Source organism: Conger conger, chromosome 5 (genome assembly GCF_963514075.1).
Source record: "Conger conger chromosome 5, fConCon1.1, whole genome shotgun sequence".
Classification (NCBI taxonomy): Eukaryota; Metazoa; Chordata; class Actinopteri; order Anguilliformes; family Congridae; genus Conger; species Conger conger.
In genome coordinates this window covers 55493849-55511023 of record NC_083764.1, presented here as the reverse complement: position 1 = coordinate 55511023, position 17175 = coordinate 55493849, and the positions used below count along the sequence as shown (strand labels likewise).

The 17175-nt window shown below is 43.2% G+C and overlaps 1 protein-coding gene across 1 annotated transcript in view; it reads right to left on the bottom strand.

Moving 5' to 3' along the window:
- Positions 1-10760, bottom strand: part of cop1 (COP1 E3 ubiquitin ligase) — a 48996-nt gene extending 38236 nt beyond the window's left edge. The window contains exons 1-9 of the mRNA XM_061244015.1: positions 10125-10760; positions 6700-6759; positions 6011-6108; positions 3959-4023; positions 2087-2206; positions 1934-2002; positions 1644-1703; positions 1151-1242; positions 181-235 (exon numbers count right to left, since the gene is read on the bottom strand). Of these exons, the coding sequence (XP_061099999.1) occupies positions 181-235; positions 1151-1242; positions 1644-1703; positions 1934-2002; positions 2087-2206; positions 3959-4023; positions 6011-6108; positions 6700-6759; positions 10125-10483 (978 nt within the window). The 5' untranslated portion in view covers positions 10484-10760. The remainder of the gene's footprint in view (positions 1-180; positions 236-1150; positions 1243-1643; positions 1704-1933; positions 2003-2086; positions 2207-3958; positions 4024-6010; positions 6109-6699; positions 6760-10124) is intronic.
- Between the last annotated feature and the right edge of the window lie 6415 nt (positions 10761-17175).

Here is a 17175-nt window from a genome sequence, read left to right as displayed (position 1 = left end):
GTCTCGGGACGAGAAAAGCGCAATCACCGGCAGCGCCCCTCCGCTCTTCTGCCATCTACATACAAATCTGAAACGGAGAGCGATAATCTAACCCCATCGCAACCGGGGTCGCTGCTGGGGGGTGGGGTTGGGGGGGGTTGCTGGGTGCTTGGCAACAGAGCGTACGGGCGCACGACTCACCTGCGAGCTGCCTCCGAACCCGGGGGGAGGGGTGTACTCGGCGGGATCTGCAATACTACCCAACAACAACACGGCCATCGTAAGCACAACACCACACACGCCGTTTCACAAACACACAGAGACACTCCTGCTCTGCCCCCACCGCACCAGAAACACCATCAGCCGCAGCATCCCGCTGCGATTGGTATTCCGGACCAGGAGTCAGACCGTGGTTTCCGTATTCGTTTTCAGAACGCGGCGAGGCGTGACAATCAATTTGCTGGTGGGAAGTTCATTACCGTTAGAGAAACCGAATTCGCGGGCAGATAGAATTAAACATCCTTGTTACTTCAGAGAACACGGGAAACGCAATTATTTTCGACACAGTGTCTTTACGATTCGCGATGCGTACGTTCTCCGTAATGCAACGCGTGAGAGCAGAGCCGGGAATTAAGGGAGTGGCTGAACTGCAACCAGCTCAGATATAGCGGGGGGGAAAACTAGTGACTAAGGTTAGAGGTTCATTTTTCAACAATACAAAGCACTGTAATCAAAACACTCCATTTCTCTAAAAAATGATAATCAAAACTAGGTATGACATGTAAAAAGGGGTCTAATTAGAGTTAGCTTATAATGGCTGCAACATGTTCCATTTTAATGAGTCACTCATCCCTCTGCTCTGTAATACAGGTATTGGGCATTAATTAGGCTCAAAACGGTCTCTCCTTGGAGACTTGCATGAGTCATCCACTTGCACCATAGACAGCCATGCCCAGCCATTCATTTGGATGCTAAAAGCCCAACTTCAGATATAAACAAGTTTAAAAATAGCCTAACTTTAGATGCAGCAGACATTTTAAAATCAGGAAGGGGCTCATTTGTCTCCGGAGAAAAAAATAAACCAGTAAAGCGACAACAGCTGGCTCATATTCGGATTTAAAAAGTTGCGAAGGTCTGACATGTGAAGGTCATTGCCAGAGACTTGGGTTACCTGTGAGCGGGGGAGTGCACTTCAAACTGGGGGACGGTGCTGTCCAGGTTATGGTCCGAATCACTGACCGGGGAGTACAGCCCACTCATCTCCTGAGAGGGATCAGACACACACAAAGCTCAGATCAGACCAACACAGCGCCCTCTACAGGCTGGCAAGAGAACTACAAATCGCACCTGTACACCAGGCAGTTCCATTTATCCATGGAGGTTTAGTGGCCACAATGTGATGGGAAATTTAGTGTACGCTGGCAAACTGATGGATGGGTTTACAACTGACATTTGATGCAATAAACACCCAAATCTGATTCACTGTGTATTCAAATGAAGTTTAAAAACAAGTGTTACTTATTTTACTTAAATTACTTATGACAAAGGGGTTGTTCAACAAGGGAACTTTACTGTACATTCATGGACACATTATATCCCTGTAAACATTTATACTGTATTTAAACTTGCAGTTTTTTTAGCCAGTATTCTTTTTTTCCCCTCACCTCCACTCGTTTGATATCTTCTTCCAAGAAGTTCAGCTCCTTCTGCAATTGCTCCAGTTGCTGTAAAATAAAGGCGAATGTGTTCACCCTGCACACAAAGCCAGCAAAGGGGGAGACACAGGGGATGGAACAAAAAGTCCAGTGCATCACTTTCGTTTAACAGAAAACCTGAAAACTCAACAGAAAACCGAAGCCGACGTACCCAAGCGAACGTCGACGGCATTAGGGTATACGATTACCCGAAAAACGAAAATCAGACAACCGAGACTAAAAGCGAACCGGAAACAAACCTCTCGTTTATTCCTTCTGGCTTCTTTGAAGAATTCCATTAAGATTTGGAGCTGAGCTGCTTGCGATTCCTGTCGGAGAAAGCACAGAAACCGTGACATGGACGCATCAGACGGGCATAGGCTTGGCCGTGGCGGGAAACGGACTCTACCCACCGCCTCCAGCTGCTTCTTCTTCTGCACCAGGAGCTCCAGCATGAAGTTGACGTTGGCGAGGTCCAGATTCTCTTGGTCCGTACCGAGAACGTCCTGAAACACCTGCCATCGATGGCCATTCTGGAAACGCAAGAGGCAGAGCGGTCAACTCAACCTCCTCAACAATCAGCCTTCACAATGCTATCGCAAATTTTTAGGGAGGACATTTTTAAGAATGTTATTGTTAAATTAGCCATTCACACCATTAGCCAATATGCACACATTGTGGCTTTGAGTAAATTAGAGAAAGGACCTAAAGCGTGACAATAAAAAAATCATCAAAACTGTCTTTCTGCCAACATGTCAACCACTGAAATAGTCACTTATCCATGAATTCACTAAAACTGTAGGAAGTCCCCCCCAGGTCAGATCTCACTCAGTCAAGTACTGCAGCTTAACGTTCAGTCGTGGGCAGCTGAATGATGCGGTTTCACATCTGCATTTCAGACTAACACGGGGGAATGACGCGGCGTCCTAAATTTTATGTAAGCTGGCCATTATAGGAACGGTCATGTTTTGCTGAGGCATACCAATGCACAAGGGTAGCCCAATCGCTTTAAATGTACGTGAAATGGTCCTTTAATGTAAGAGTGGACTTTAGACATGGTAACACTAAGAGCCATGTCAACACAGAGTGTTCATCATCATGGGGTTAAAGACTGCCTGAGCTGCTGAAGGAATGTTTGTTTGTTTTTCTAAAAGCCTGTTGCATCGTGTACAGAATGTAAAAACGTGTCGGTGAAGCTTGGGACTTTAATCTGAAAATCCCAGCAGCAGAGGAGAGATATAGAAGTGTACTTCATCTTTTACAGTTGGCCGCAGCTTACTGAAGCAGCGTTCTTCCAGTACATTTGCGGCACTGGTTTCCTCACAGCGGGACCGATATCGGACTTTTATCATCATAGAGAAGAGGGGAAACTCTCAGTAAACAGCACTACAGACTTCAGGGGACCAAGCACAAGAGCCGTGTGGCATTAGCAGCATTAAAAACAGGCTACAAGTTTTTTACTGGCTACCCATTGCCTTTTTATGTCCATTATAAAACTTCCCCATAGGGTTTTAGCTTATCTTTAAATTACTTCAATTAAACTGGCATCGGTATTACAGTTGGTTTGTTCCCTTCCGTTAATGACAGTTGTGTTAAATGACTTGAATTAATCGGACACAAAGCGACAGACCATTTGCGAGCTGACAAAGGACTGCAAACAAAAAGGTCCTAAAAAGTTGCACAAGAGACTTTTTTTTTTTTTTTTTTTCTTCTCTCCTGAATTTAGGGGCTTTATGCCATTTCCCTACCTTTTGACCTGTATACCAAACAAGGAACAAGCAATAACTCAAATAAATGTTTAACGTGAGGGAGACATTAATGAATAGCCTGGCATCAGCCCAACCCTATTGTTCATCCATGCTGTGAAGCACCCCATAAACGTACAAGGTCATGAACCATTTCATTATCCACAGATAGCCCCACAAAACAAGCAGGCTTTCATTAGACAAAAACTCCTGCAGTCTCTGACATGTCCACGTGTCTAATTACATTTGGTTTGAGGGTATAAACACAATTTATGAGACAGACTTTTTCTGCCAAATGACAGCAAATTATAGCTTCTTCCTGTCATGATGCGTTAGCCTCCATCACATTGGCAATGATTGAGGTGACCAGATAAGAACAAACAAAACAGAAAGAACAAGGACGAACAAATCAAATCACCCTACCTTAACATGAAAAAATGCTGTTACTACAAAGAGCGTTCAAACACCGTTTCATTATTAATCAAAAAGAACAGAGCAATGAAAAAAAAAAAAAAAAGACACGGTGAAATGAAGACTTACCGGGTGGTCCAGTTTAAGTCTCTTCTCCTCTGATCTCTGCTTCTGTTTGAGGATAAGCTCGTTCACTACGGCGCAACAAAATGGAGAACGGAATTAGCCAAACACATTCCACACGGCGAGCCTTCGCAAGATAAAGACCCTTTCCACTGCATAGGTAAACAAAATAATCATTAAAAATACCCCGTGTGGGGTGTCTCGGTGGTGCAGCCTGTAGAGCACTGACCGCATGCTCATTGCGAGCCGCGACGTTGGCGGTTCGAATCCGACCGTCTGACATTTGTCGCATGTCTTCCCCTCTCTCTCACTCCCACTCTTCCTGTCTCTCTATACTATATACTGTCCAATAAAGCTGAAAAAGGCCTAAAAAATATCTTTAAAAAAAAAATATATATACCCCCTGTGTTCAATTCACCTCACAATGACACGTTCAAAAACACACTTGTGATACTACTGTTGCCACTGTCTTTACTGCCAACAATATTGACAAAATAAAACAATTAGTGTGTACATTATAAGCACGGAGGGCCTCTTCCGTGCAGTTTGTGGTGCAGAGACGTGGAAAGGCAATGGTGAGAAATGAAGTGGTACATGAATCAGCAGTCACTGAGGGTGGGCTATATCTTCACTTTTAAAAATGAAAACTCAGAGAACCACTTTTCACCGTCCACCCAAGGAAACACAGCTGCAGCGGAAATGTAGAAAGTTTCGCTGAGATTGGCGAGTTATCTGGATGGATAGATGGTACTCTGGGAAAGAGGAAGCGTACCATCAGTTTTGGGCGACCTTTCCCTTTAAGAATATTTCTCATTTTGTTCCTGTTTCAGAGTTGCTTCTGTTTTAAAAGGCTGTGAGCATTGTCTATAAGCATAATAGAACAGAGCACTGTGGGATTGCGGTCTCTCCTGTGTGTCCCTGCTTGAAAGGGAAGTTCACTCATATTTGGTATCCAGGGGGTCCTTGATTTGCATTATTGCATTTAGCTGAATACCTTGGTTTCAAATCAAATCAGTGACTGTTAAAATCAAACCCCTAGATAGCAAGAATGACCTAACCATTCAACAAGGTAGATAAACAGAGTATCCCGTGGTGCATTGCCTAATTTTGTTTATATAAAAAGGCCTTTTTATAAAGAAGCTATTTTGAATCATAAAGCAAATTCTAAAAGCAAAGGCATATTCTCGACTTTCCATTCTCTGAATTTTGAGTTCATGTTTTTTTAACGTGTCTATTTAAACGGTTTCCTTTTAGGCAATTTTGTTTTCAGTAGGAAAACCCAACACAAATGTGCTGCGGCAAAAATTATGATAAAGAGTGTTTTTATGTTTTTTTTTATTTTTTTTATTAAGGTCCTGACTCACCGTGGGCATTAACATTCCCATAGCACTTAACACAGAGAATAGGGGGGATTTAATTCACTCGCACACAGTCTGAGTCTCTCAACCTGGCAACCGAGCCATTAATAACTCCCTCCCCCCCGCCTCAACACAATTGGTTGATGTGCATCACACATGTGGGGGCTCCTCATTGGTGGTTAAGGGCAGTGACCGACCGCACTTCTCTGTATGCCTCTTCAGATCATGAGGAGAATGAGCAATAAACACTCAGTGATCACTTTATTAGGTAGACCTGGGCACCAGGTAATGCAAATATTTAAGCAGCCAGTCATGTGGCAGCAACTAAATGCATACAACCATACAGACATGGTCAAGAGGTTCAGCTGTTTTTTAGACCAAATATCAGAATGGAGAAGAAATGCGATCCAAGTGACTTTGACCATGGAATGATTGTTGGTGCCAGACAGGGTGGTTTGAGTATCTCAGAAAGTGCTGATCCATATCAGAACACACAATGCATCAAATCTCTAAGTGGATAGGCTACAGCAGCAGAAGACCAAAAAGTCAAAAAAAAAAAAAAGTAATGATACTCTAATGCCATGTTTCAGAAAAAGAATATAAAAATAAAAGAAATATTAAACCCACTCCAATGGGAACAATACAACATTGACTGCAAGTCGTAATTCGTGAAAAGACACGTGAAGAGTCGTGAAAGTACCAAGAAAGTTGGGGTAGAGTTGATCCACGTTATCGATGATGTAGTTACACTTCGGACACCTGTTACTGTCCTCCAGACTCTGACGAATACACCTGTAACTGAAGAGGAAAGAAACATCGTAATCTGAAATTACGGACAGTGACAAATCATAAACGCGCACACTATACACACTCGCACTATACAAAACATCTGGTAAGCTCATCATGCCCCATCATAAAATATATGCAGCTGGCACTATGGAGTTATCAGCTGAGAAACGAGCAGGGTAAAACGGGTGTGGAGTCAGCACAGCTCTCCGTCACCAGCACAATCTCTGAGCCCACTGACCTGCTCTGTGTACACAGTAAGGGGCTTAAAGCATGGACTCACAGGTGCACTGAGAAATAAAATGGCCTCTAGTGTAACCATAACCATCAGGATAATTATGCTTAGCGCGCTTATAGTTATTGTTATAGCGTGGCCAGGGATGAACTCTCCAAAACCACAGGAATGTAAAAAAGATATTCAGTTCACCTGCCGTAGCCTCATCCCGTTGCCTCCAACCATAAATTACCTCATTTGGAATGTGTGCCAATTTCTCCTCAACTCATTTTGACATGCACCTGTAATTATTCTGAAATACCCCTGCAATTACCCAGAAAAGTGCATACACACACACACACACACTTCGTCTCGTTCTGCACACTTACCAGAAACTGTGTCCGCATTTAGTCATGTGCGCCTCCTCGATCATTTCAAAACAGATGGGGCTGAAAAACAAGCCAATGACAAGTGTTTATGCAAAGGGGGCGGGGCATATGCAAAGGGGGCGGGGCATTGACACTGACAGTCCGGCTTCAATGTGACCCACTCCTACCTCGCTCTCTTTTCTGCAACCCATGTGCACAACTCTCTTAAGGATACAAAAGCTGGTAACTCAATACCTGCCATGCATCCTAACCCACAGTGTGTACTGCAGCCACACAAAAGCTCAATTCATCCCAACACAAAACATACATAACCCGGCACTTAACGAACACTGATTGTTCCACAAAACACATCTGGACACATTTTCTATGAAGCAGCTCTACTAAATACATGGAAAACCCATATGGTTGGTTGCCTCGGTGGTAATTCCCATAATATTAAATAAATATGATAGACATGGTCAAATTCACTATATGACCCATTAGAAGTGTTCTTAATTCCCCAGATGGTCTTCATAAATCAGTTATCTTAGTATGATTTCAAAATTGCTTAGTTACTCCAGCCTTTCTGTAATAAAATATCAGTAGCTGGTGAAGATCTATACATTCAATTCATTTTAATACTTACATAGAATTTAGACTAATAAATATCAGAGTAAATCAGTCAGCCAACTTCAACCCAGCACCAATGTGTTCTGAGAGAACTAATGTTCGAGACTTCTGGTTTTTTTCAAAATATAAAGTGCACAGAAAACAAAAATCTGCACTGAAAATGACTGATATTACCCATCATCCATCCAGCCAGAGTGATACACTGGTATCTCAACTCTACCTGCCACAAATAAGATGCCAGATAGGGTACACAAGAATGGGGCTATCGCTCAGATCTATTTTGGCTCAGGAAATCAGTCAGGAAATAGCTCTGAGTAATTCAATTTCCTTCAATCTTGCATCTTCAGTTTTTTTACGACAGGCATGCTCCAACTAAATCTTTGCAATAATTTCAAGGATGCAATGTTCAAATAGCTAATCAGTACGCTGCTGTACTATATCAGACCACCACACATTTCAAACTATCAAACCAAATCACTTCCAATCACTGTCAGTCTGCTTGCAAAGAAGGGCAGTACATCTTCATTTCAATCGTCGCCCCACCTAGACCAACATAAATCTTTCAGAGGAAACGTGTATGGTCACTGCACACTTCTATCAGATTTTCTTACAGTGTCTAAAAGGTGCTGGTCTATTTAATAGCCATAGCAAATGCAAAAGGTTCAAGCATTGTTTTTATTTTACTTTTATTGAAGACGAATAATTAACAAGCTAACAAAAATATACCGCACATGCAGCCTCTGGGGGGGGGAGAAGGAGCACCCACAAAAACAACAAACAGTAAGACTGAAGTTGTTTAATTCTCAGCTGCTCACCAAAGCATGCCGACCCATACAGTCTGACGGCTGTCCTACAGAGCTGAATATTCTGAGGCTGAAATAAGCACACAGTGCAGGCCTGTCCTATTTACTGGTTTATCACTGAGGTTATGCAGGTTTATATTTCCTTCCGACACAGCAAGACGAACACATCAGTATACCGCACAGCCAGTGACTTTCTCACGGCATTGCATTTAGGAGGCCTGTGTTCACCTACATCCAGCCCAGCAGCAATTCTACAAATAGGATTTATATAAACCAAACAACACTCCCAAATCCAACTTGAGGTTATTTTAGATTCACTCAGATGGTGACAGGCGCCACTTCCGAGAGGACGCAACAGTTACTCGAACTTCCGACACGAAAGAAAACGCCTCGGGAATAGTAAGCTTGTGAGCGCAACAACCACAGAGAAGGCGCCCATAAAGGTTTCTAGCTCACACTAATGCCAATACAGTCCGGTATGGCAAGACGTTTGCACACCTGTTAACAAATGTGCCCATTGTGGTTTCAGCACCACACCATTCTAATTCTAAAGCTGAAAAATCCAGCCCACACAAACCAATGACTGCTTGCGCTGCACAAACTTTATGTAGCCTACATTCAATTAAGACACGCAATTCCCAAAACAGCCAAACCAAAAATACACCTGCGATACATGCGCCGTCTTTCGTGGAACTCAGTGACAGGAAAAGTCGGGACCCCCCCTTTGCACGTTTCAATAACTACTTCGATATGTCCCACAGCACTACCAGTATCATTCTTTGCTGACACAGTACTCCAACCAAGAAATTCGAATAATTGGCTAGATCCAGCTTCTATAATACTACCATATTTTAGTCCACCTTTTGCAAATGGATACATTAATACTGACGCACCCACGTCACATAAAAGTAGTTGGACACACTGACTAGCTAAAGAGATCCCTAAAGAAGCACTGAATAACTTAAGAGCCATAGGTATAATTTACACATTTGTTTACAAACTTAAGGCCACACCCAGACCACACCGGACATGAACAGCATCAGAACGCAGCTTAGCTCATCCAGCTCCTTCAGACTGACAGTAACTTTTAGTTGATTACTACTGAGGTATTCAATACTAAAACAAAATCCTATCGCGCACCCTAAAGGCTAGCGATAACTTGACCTTTTTAAGTAGAGCTAGCAAGCTAATGTTAGCTTGTTTGAGTTCAAGTAGCGAATGTTAGTGTTGACCTGAGTATCTCAAGCATGTACTAAACACAGTAACGTTGCTAGAACGTAGCTAACGTTAAACATCTGCTTTTGACATGTTATGTTTATCAATCATACATTGTACTGTACAAAACAAGGGGTGTAATTTTTGACATAGCTAGCTAACATAAGCCATGATACGTTTAACAAGCACATTGGTGAATAGCTTGATAGCTAGCTACAAAGTATTATCGGATAGCCCCTAGGTTGTTTTGCTAGACCTTCTGGTCGGTAGGTCACAAGTTCCTGACACATAACCGCTAGCTAGGTTAACTAATGCGTTAGCCAAGATTTACTGTTGACCGTGCAACGTAGGTATAAGTAAATGTTGCCAGTTTGCTGGCAAGACGTCTAGCTAAAATAGTTAGCTGGCTAGCTGTAAAAGTCATAACTCTTCGATCTTTGCTAATCATATTGGTTTGCTAACATGATGCATCAAGTTGCTAAAACGTATAACGTCGGCTTGCAAGCTAACCGGTTTAGGCAGCAAGGTTAGCTAGCTAGCAAGCAACGTTTTAACAATATACTGTCAGCAAGTCGTTCAACAAAGAATGCTAGCAACCTAGCTAGCTCATATTGATATTATGAATGCTATGCAATCCCAGTGGTTTTGGGTTTTCTTGGTTCTCGGAGTTCCTTAAGTGTTGAGTAAAAACACCCACACACCGCTAACGTTAGCAGGCTAAAGTTAGCAAGCTGTTGGGTTTTCACCCACTCCACACAAGAAAGAAAGAAAGACTTATTTCAGGGATTTGATCCTTACCATACAAAGTCGTTGCTCTTATCCTCATACGAGTTAATGAGACCGTTGCAAAGAGGCGTTTGAAGGGGCCGTTTTCCATTACTGTTTCCTGAAGATGAGCCTGGTCTACCCAGACTAGCTACGCTAACTCTGGGAGAGGGGACCCCCAGCGCGGGGACAGGTGGACCATCGACTCCAGTTCCCAGCGTCCGTGAAGACATCCCGCTGCCTGAACTGTTCGCATTAGTGGCGTTACCAACTCCGATGCCAATGCTGCTGCTACTGCTGCTGTTGCCGATGTTGCTGCCACTACTCCCGCTGCTTGTCCCAGGCCCGGAGCCCGCTGCCGCGCCATTCTGTTGCTGACGACCGCTTGACATAATTCAAGGCCGCTGCTCAACTCCGTTCTGCCAGGCCGTAGGCTCTTTCTCAGTGCATCCGGACTGCAATGCTTAAATAAAGCTTTCGAAACTGCAGAAAATCCGGCCACTGCGCCGCCTGTTTTGTTCTGTTGTGAACAACGTTAAATGTTTTTTGTCTACACAAAACTAACGGTTCAGTAACGTAGTGGGGGGAATTAGACAACAGAAATCCAACAAAAATGTTGACAATCCGAGAGTTGGGAATTAGAAACAATCTCCCCGGTTACACAGAGCACTGTCCGAGACCGCCAATTACCAGAGAGACTACGAGTCTTGTGTATCTTCCTGCCACACACAAGAAGTTCCGGTTAGTGGTTAAATTATGGGCATACAAGGTTCCGGTAGTTAAATGTTCTACTCGAAAATGCACTGACTTTTCAAGACGAAGTAGAGACTTGATAGTCTTCGGTATATAGTACCTTTAGTCGTACGAGACCACCGCAGCTACATCACGGCACGGCGCCTCCCGCTGGAATCTTAAAATTAATACAATTAAAATGAGCGAAAATACTATGGATGCTTTTAGTATCTCACTGATCAGTTGACAGAAATCCCTGGATATTTTTGATCCAGCTGTTTTAGTCTGTTGGTAATCATCAAAATATGTTGCTGTGTGACTTGTATCATAGCATTAATTATTACAGATTAATTGTTTGCTTTTTCATATTCTGTATGCAATTGTGCAATAACAATATTATCTTTTTTCATATAGTATGTTTTGACAGTGGATGGTCACTTATGACGTGATCTCATGACGTAGTTTTCACCTAGTGCACCTATTTTGACAGGGAACAACTGTACATTTGATACAAAGATATTTTCAAATGTTGTTTTTGCATATTGGCATTTTTGCATATTGTTCCAACTATAAGGTGCACTATAACTGAAGCTCATCATTGTTCTCTATGCCTTTCCTGTGTCCCCAGACAGGGCCAGGTAGGGTCCCTCCCTGAGTCCCCCCCCCCCCCCCCCCCCGACCCCCTTATTAATAATTAACCTTATTGAACACTTTTGGATTTTATTCTGGCTATAAAACCGATTGTATGAAACCAGGAGCATGAGATGAACACCACTGTCTGCAAGACAAGCTGGTATAAATTCAGCTTCCTGCTGCTCAATTAGCTAACCCCCTCCACTGCAGACACATCAATTTGAAAGGCCCCTCCGAGGACCTTATTGAATCATTTCCTCTCTGGTTGAGCAGACAGAAAGGATATTTAGTCTCCAGTGCTGGACTGCAGACTGTCCAAAGGGCACAGAAATCAGTTCCGGCCCAGTGATCACTGTATGAGGGAAAACAAGTATGAGGCACACAAACGAGTTTATGATTCTGTTGCACGCAATCCACCAAGGGGCCACTTTGTGTCCAAATTGTTTCAGCCCAGAGATGCAAATGAGTGCTGTGGTGAAACAGGTCGAGCCAATGGAAACTGCTGAACTTCTTTAAAAGGTTAATTACCTGTCTGTATTCTGACCTTCTGCGCGACAAGGAAAACAATGGCCTACCAGAGGGAGAGCACTTCGGAAGTTTCCGGCGTGTCGGGGGGGGACTGGGGGGTATTCGTGCGGCTAAAAGGGCACAGGGCAGTAAAACGCAGGGCTTGAAGCTCCTCTGTGGCAGCGCAAATGTCGCTTTGCAGAAGATATAGCCTCATTGGTTGGACGGGCTCGACGGAAAGCAGCAGGGAAAGGGAGCCGCAGCTCCTCTGCTGGAATAGGCAGCTCTTGTCAAGGCTGTTCCAGAATCAGTTCACCCTCACTGAAACGATTTAAGGGACAGATGAGCGATCAGCCCAACGCCGGGGATCTGATGTGATTCTTAAAGTGGGGGGTGTCATTTTCTGGGCCACTTCAGCTGTGAACAGTGGAGTAAAGGGCTGCCATTTTGTTAAACTCCTAAATGCTTATACTCCAGCTCTCAGCTTTTTCAGTTGCCGTGTGTGCTCAGTAGAGCTTGATCAGTGGTGTGTATGGTAAAGATTGCTGACTCATTTTGAGTGTGCCTATATCGATGCTGTCAGTGGCATGTTCCCTTCCAGCTGCATCTGTATGCCTTTCAATGTGTTTTTGTCATTAGGATCCCCTACCAGTGTAAGGCAGGTTGGCTTTGGAGCTATGGGAGGGGATTTCAGAATGCAACAGTGGATGGTGTTGTAACACAATAAAAGGTTCAAGTTCCAAGGGTTTGTATAACACACCTTTGTATCATGTGATCATTATGAATGGGGAAGTTTTTGAACTTGATGATGAAAAAAACCCATCAGTCACTTCTGGCAATACATTGAAAGACAGAGGTCAGGGCTAAAACCCATGCTTAAAATATATCAAGAAGGATTACCACTTCAAGTGGGATGACAATTGGTTGTAATTGTTAGAAGAGCATTCAGCCAGACTGTAAGTGTACAAACAGAAGCTTGTCTCTGTTCTGGCATTCTTTTTTACCAGGGCAGAAAGAAAAAGCTCATTTAATTCTCCTTTCCAAGTCTATAATACCCCTCACTAGAGGCAAGCTGTTGGGTCATCTAATGCCTCCATCTACCTCTGCCTTTTATTCAAAGCCATTTCTTGGATTTATCAGTTAATCAGATCTCTTTTCCACCCCTATTTTGCCACCATCTATCAAACACAGCCCCCTCTCTTTGACCCCTGAGTTTGCATTGAAAGTCATCGCCACTTCAGTGATTGCAAACCACACTCACTTTTCCTCATTCCTGCCTGGTAGCTGAGGAATGATTAGGCCTGGGAAATGACACATTATGGACAAATGGACGCGTTCTTCTTTTCTGGCTTTTCGTTGCTTTTTCGTTGTGCGGTGACACTTGTTGCATTTTCATTATTTTCCAGTAGAGGGCAGTAGAGCAATCTATGAGATGTGCGCGTTGCACAATTCTGCTGAAGTGCGTGTGAGGACATGGACAGGTGATAGCTGCGGAACAAAGCACCAGACGAGTAAAACAAGAGAAAACCCCATCGAGTCCTGAACTATTCCCGACAAGACACCACAGCAGGTATGTTCTGCTGTACTGTAATTTCACAGTCAGAGATGTAAAATCCATGTTCAGATTTTCCTCCTGGGCATTTTGTTCCACTCACCTGGATGTGTTAATTAGCACAGTTCTTCAGCCGGGGGAGGGGGGGTAGAACTAATTAGTCAAATTAGCAGACTGAGTTCTTGGGTGTAAGAAACACATAGGTATCTTACTTTCTCACCCCAGGACTTTCCATCTCTGTACACAGTTTGCTAGCAGGCAGGTCCTTCAGTTCTGAAACTCTCTCTGAGTCTGTGTGTCCAGCTCATGTCTGCTGTCTGTTCTGGCCCCTTGGTGATGGAATGAGTCTGAACAGCAGCAATCTTCTGACACAGACTGAAGACCTGGGCTGCCCAATCTTGTTCCTGGAGATCAACTGTCCTGTAGGTTTTAATTTGAACCCTTACGCTGTACGTCTGATTCTACTAATGAGGAGGTCAACACCATTTCTAGCTGTTAAATGAAGTGCACTGCAAAAAGTTGCCATCTTAACAAGCAATTTAGTCTTGAAATAAGACCTGAGTTTTTTTCTTTCTCTTAAGTAGGAAATATTTGCTTGGTTTAAGTTCAAGTTTGGCGGCACAGATGGTGCAGTGGGTAGCACTGCCGCCTCACAGCAAGGAGGTCCTGGGTTCGAATCCCCGTCGGCCGGGGCCTCTCTGTGTGGAGTTTGCATGTTCTCCACCTTAAAATAAGCAACCGATTCAGACCCAAGAAACCAGGTGAGGTGAGTTAACTGTGTAATCAACGGCTTTCATTGATCAATTAATGCCAAGTAACAACGGAAGCCAGCACACCCTGCTGCTCTCCAGGACCAGGGTTGCCGACCCCTGCCCTAGTCTCAGTAGTGAACCATGTCAGAATGTTCTATATTTCAGAGTCAATTATTTGTACGCCTGTTATACTAGAGATTTGTGAGACACCCTTTGCCTGATTTTGAGATTGCCTTACCCCTTTTGTTTTGTCTGCCTTTTGGTTTTTGGTTTTTGATTTTCTTTACATTTTTTTTGACTACGCTCTTGCCCTAACCCTTTCGTACCTCGCATTTCTGATTATCTGATGAACTAGTATTCTTTGGCATCTCGATTTGGGCATTTCTGGCATTTTGGCATTGGCATTTCTGATTCCCTGGTCTGCACTTGGGTCTCCTGAACGGAGTGCCTCTCCGCACCTCCACCCTAATCCTCTCTGGTGATTTCCCATCCTCCTCACATCTCATGTGGTCTTCTTTTTGTGGCCTTCAGGTCTTTGTTTTTATCTGTTTAGCATAGGCTACACTCTCAGAAATAAAGGTATGAAAAGTGCCTAGAAAGTTACAAATGCTTGTCACCGGGCTGGTACCTTATTGGTGCATGTAATTGCCATTGCCTAGCCAGCAATATACATTTTAATTAATCCATCCATCCATCCATTATCTTAACCCACTTATCCTGAACAGGGTCGCAGGGGGGCTGAAGCCTGTTACATTATTACATTATTGGCATTTGGCAGACGCTCTTATCCAGAGTGACGTACAGTTGATTAGACTAAGCTGAAGACGATCCTCCCCTGGAGCAATGCAGGGTTAAGGGCCTTGCTCAAGGGCCCAACGGCTGTGTGGATCTTATTGTGGCTACACCGGGATAAGAACCACCGACCTTGCGTCTCCCAGGTATTTAGCTTAACCACTATGCTACTACGCTACAGCCTATCCCAGCATACATTGGGCGAAAGGCAGGAATACACCCTGGACAGGTCGCCAGTCCATCGCAGGGCACACACACCATTCACTCACACTCTCATACCCACAGGCAATTTAGACTCTCCAATCAGCCTAACCTGCATGTCTTTGGACTGTGGGAGTAAACCGGAGTACCCGGAGGAAACCCACGCGAACACGGGGAGAACATGCAAACCCCAGCCGACGGGGATTTGAACCCAAGACGTCTTCGCTTGGATTTGTACCCAAAGAGAACATCACTGTACTTTCAGGTTGTATTTGGGAAATGTGATCCTTGAAGAATATAAATGGACCCACTGTTATTTTATTCCTGAGAGTGAAGTGCTCATTAAGGCATCTTTGTTCTTGTTCGTATAACTTAACTTCATGTTCAATAGGGTAGCCGATGAGTAAATCGAGACTGTACTTCTTGCACTCATTGTCTCTCTTGGGGCTATTCTTTCCCCCTCTAGGAAATTACTGCACTTAGCAGCAATCCCTGATATTGGCACTAGTTTTTTTTTGTTGCATTGCTCGTCTATGGAAAAGAACGTCTACTAAATACCAGTAAAGTAAAAGCAATTACACAACTTGCGTATGCAAGTGCAATTTCTCTGCATTTGCAGAATACCTCCAAGAAATCAATATGAAAAAACACGAACAAAACACAAAGTACAACCTGGAACACGTTTCAGCCGAAGAGAGTATGGACTTTCTGTGTCAGCGAATTGATGTCCTTTCTTGATCGTAAAGCGAATGAGCTACAGGTGACCTGGATCAATCCTGACAAAAAACAGAGGCTTTTACCCAGCAGGGATCTGTAAAACACCAAGAGCCAATGACAAAGACATCCAATTCCTTGAATAATTAATAAATATAATGTATTCAATTCAATTAATACCATTTTATTAAATCTTCAAGCCTTATCAGTTCGAGCAAATTAAAACAAAATGATCATATACTCTACATTAACCCCTTAAGTGTCACTGGCCCAGAGGGTTTTTTTTTCCACCTACAATTTTCAATCGCTATGGCAACAGGATATACTGTTTGAAAGCGTTAAAACTCGTTCTATCTGTATAGCCTATATTAACATGCCATTGCTTTAGCGACAACAGTTCTTTGTTTTGTGGGTGGTAAAACAAGTGTGGGGGGACCTCTGCATTTTGGAAATCCACATACTACAAGGTAATATCAGTGTCCTTTTCACAACAAGTATACAGTGGACCAAATGCATAATAGTTTCTCATTCTAAAAATGTGCTAACTCTGAGAAACGTTGATAGAATGTCCATTGTTTACTGGAGGAATTATCATTGTCTACATCATTGTATACATCTACTTGTACTTGTACATATAAATGCTATTAACTACATTTTGTATAGGCTCTCTCGAACACAATGAGTCTCTGAACAATATTTGTAATTTAGTTGCAGAGAAAATGTGTTACTCCCATCCATGTGTAAGACAATTCAGTCTAACTTCAGCTCATCAAAGAACCAACTACGGGCATGCTATTGAAGTGACGGCTAAAAATATTTTTTCGCCTGCATACAAACAGGTTGCATACAACAGGGTTACCTTTCAGAAGAGACCAGGATTATGCCTGTAGGTTTCAAGAATAGAAACTATTTTATTTTTGGTACGTCATTTTTAAGCTTGGGTCGAGAAAAGGAGCAATACTTAAGGAATTAATAATTAGTAGCATTTGTTGTAGTAGTGGTGGTATTAACCTGTAGCCTAGTGGTCACAGGTACATGTCTGGGACCCAGAACGTTGGAGGTTCAAGCTTCAGTGTGCATACTTGTTGGGCCCTTGTACAAGGCGATTGATCCCACATTGCTCCAGGGATTGTCCCCTGCTCAGTCTAATCAACTGTAAATTGCTTTGGATAAAATAATCAAGTAACTGCAGTGCAGTAGG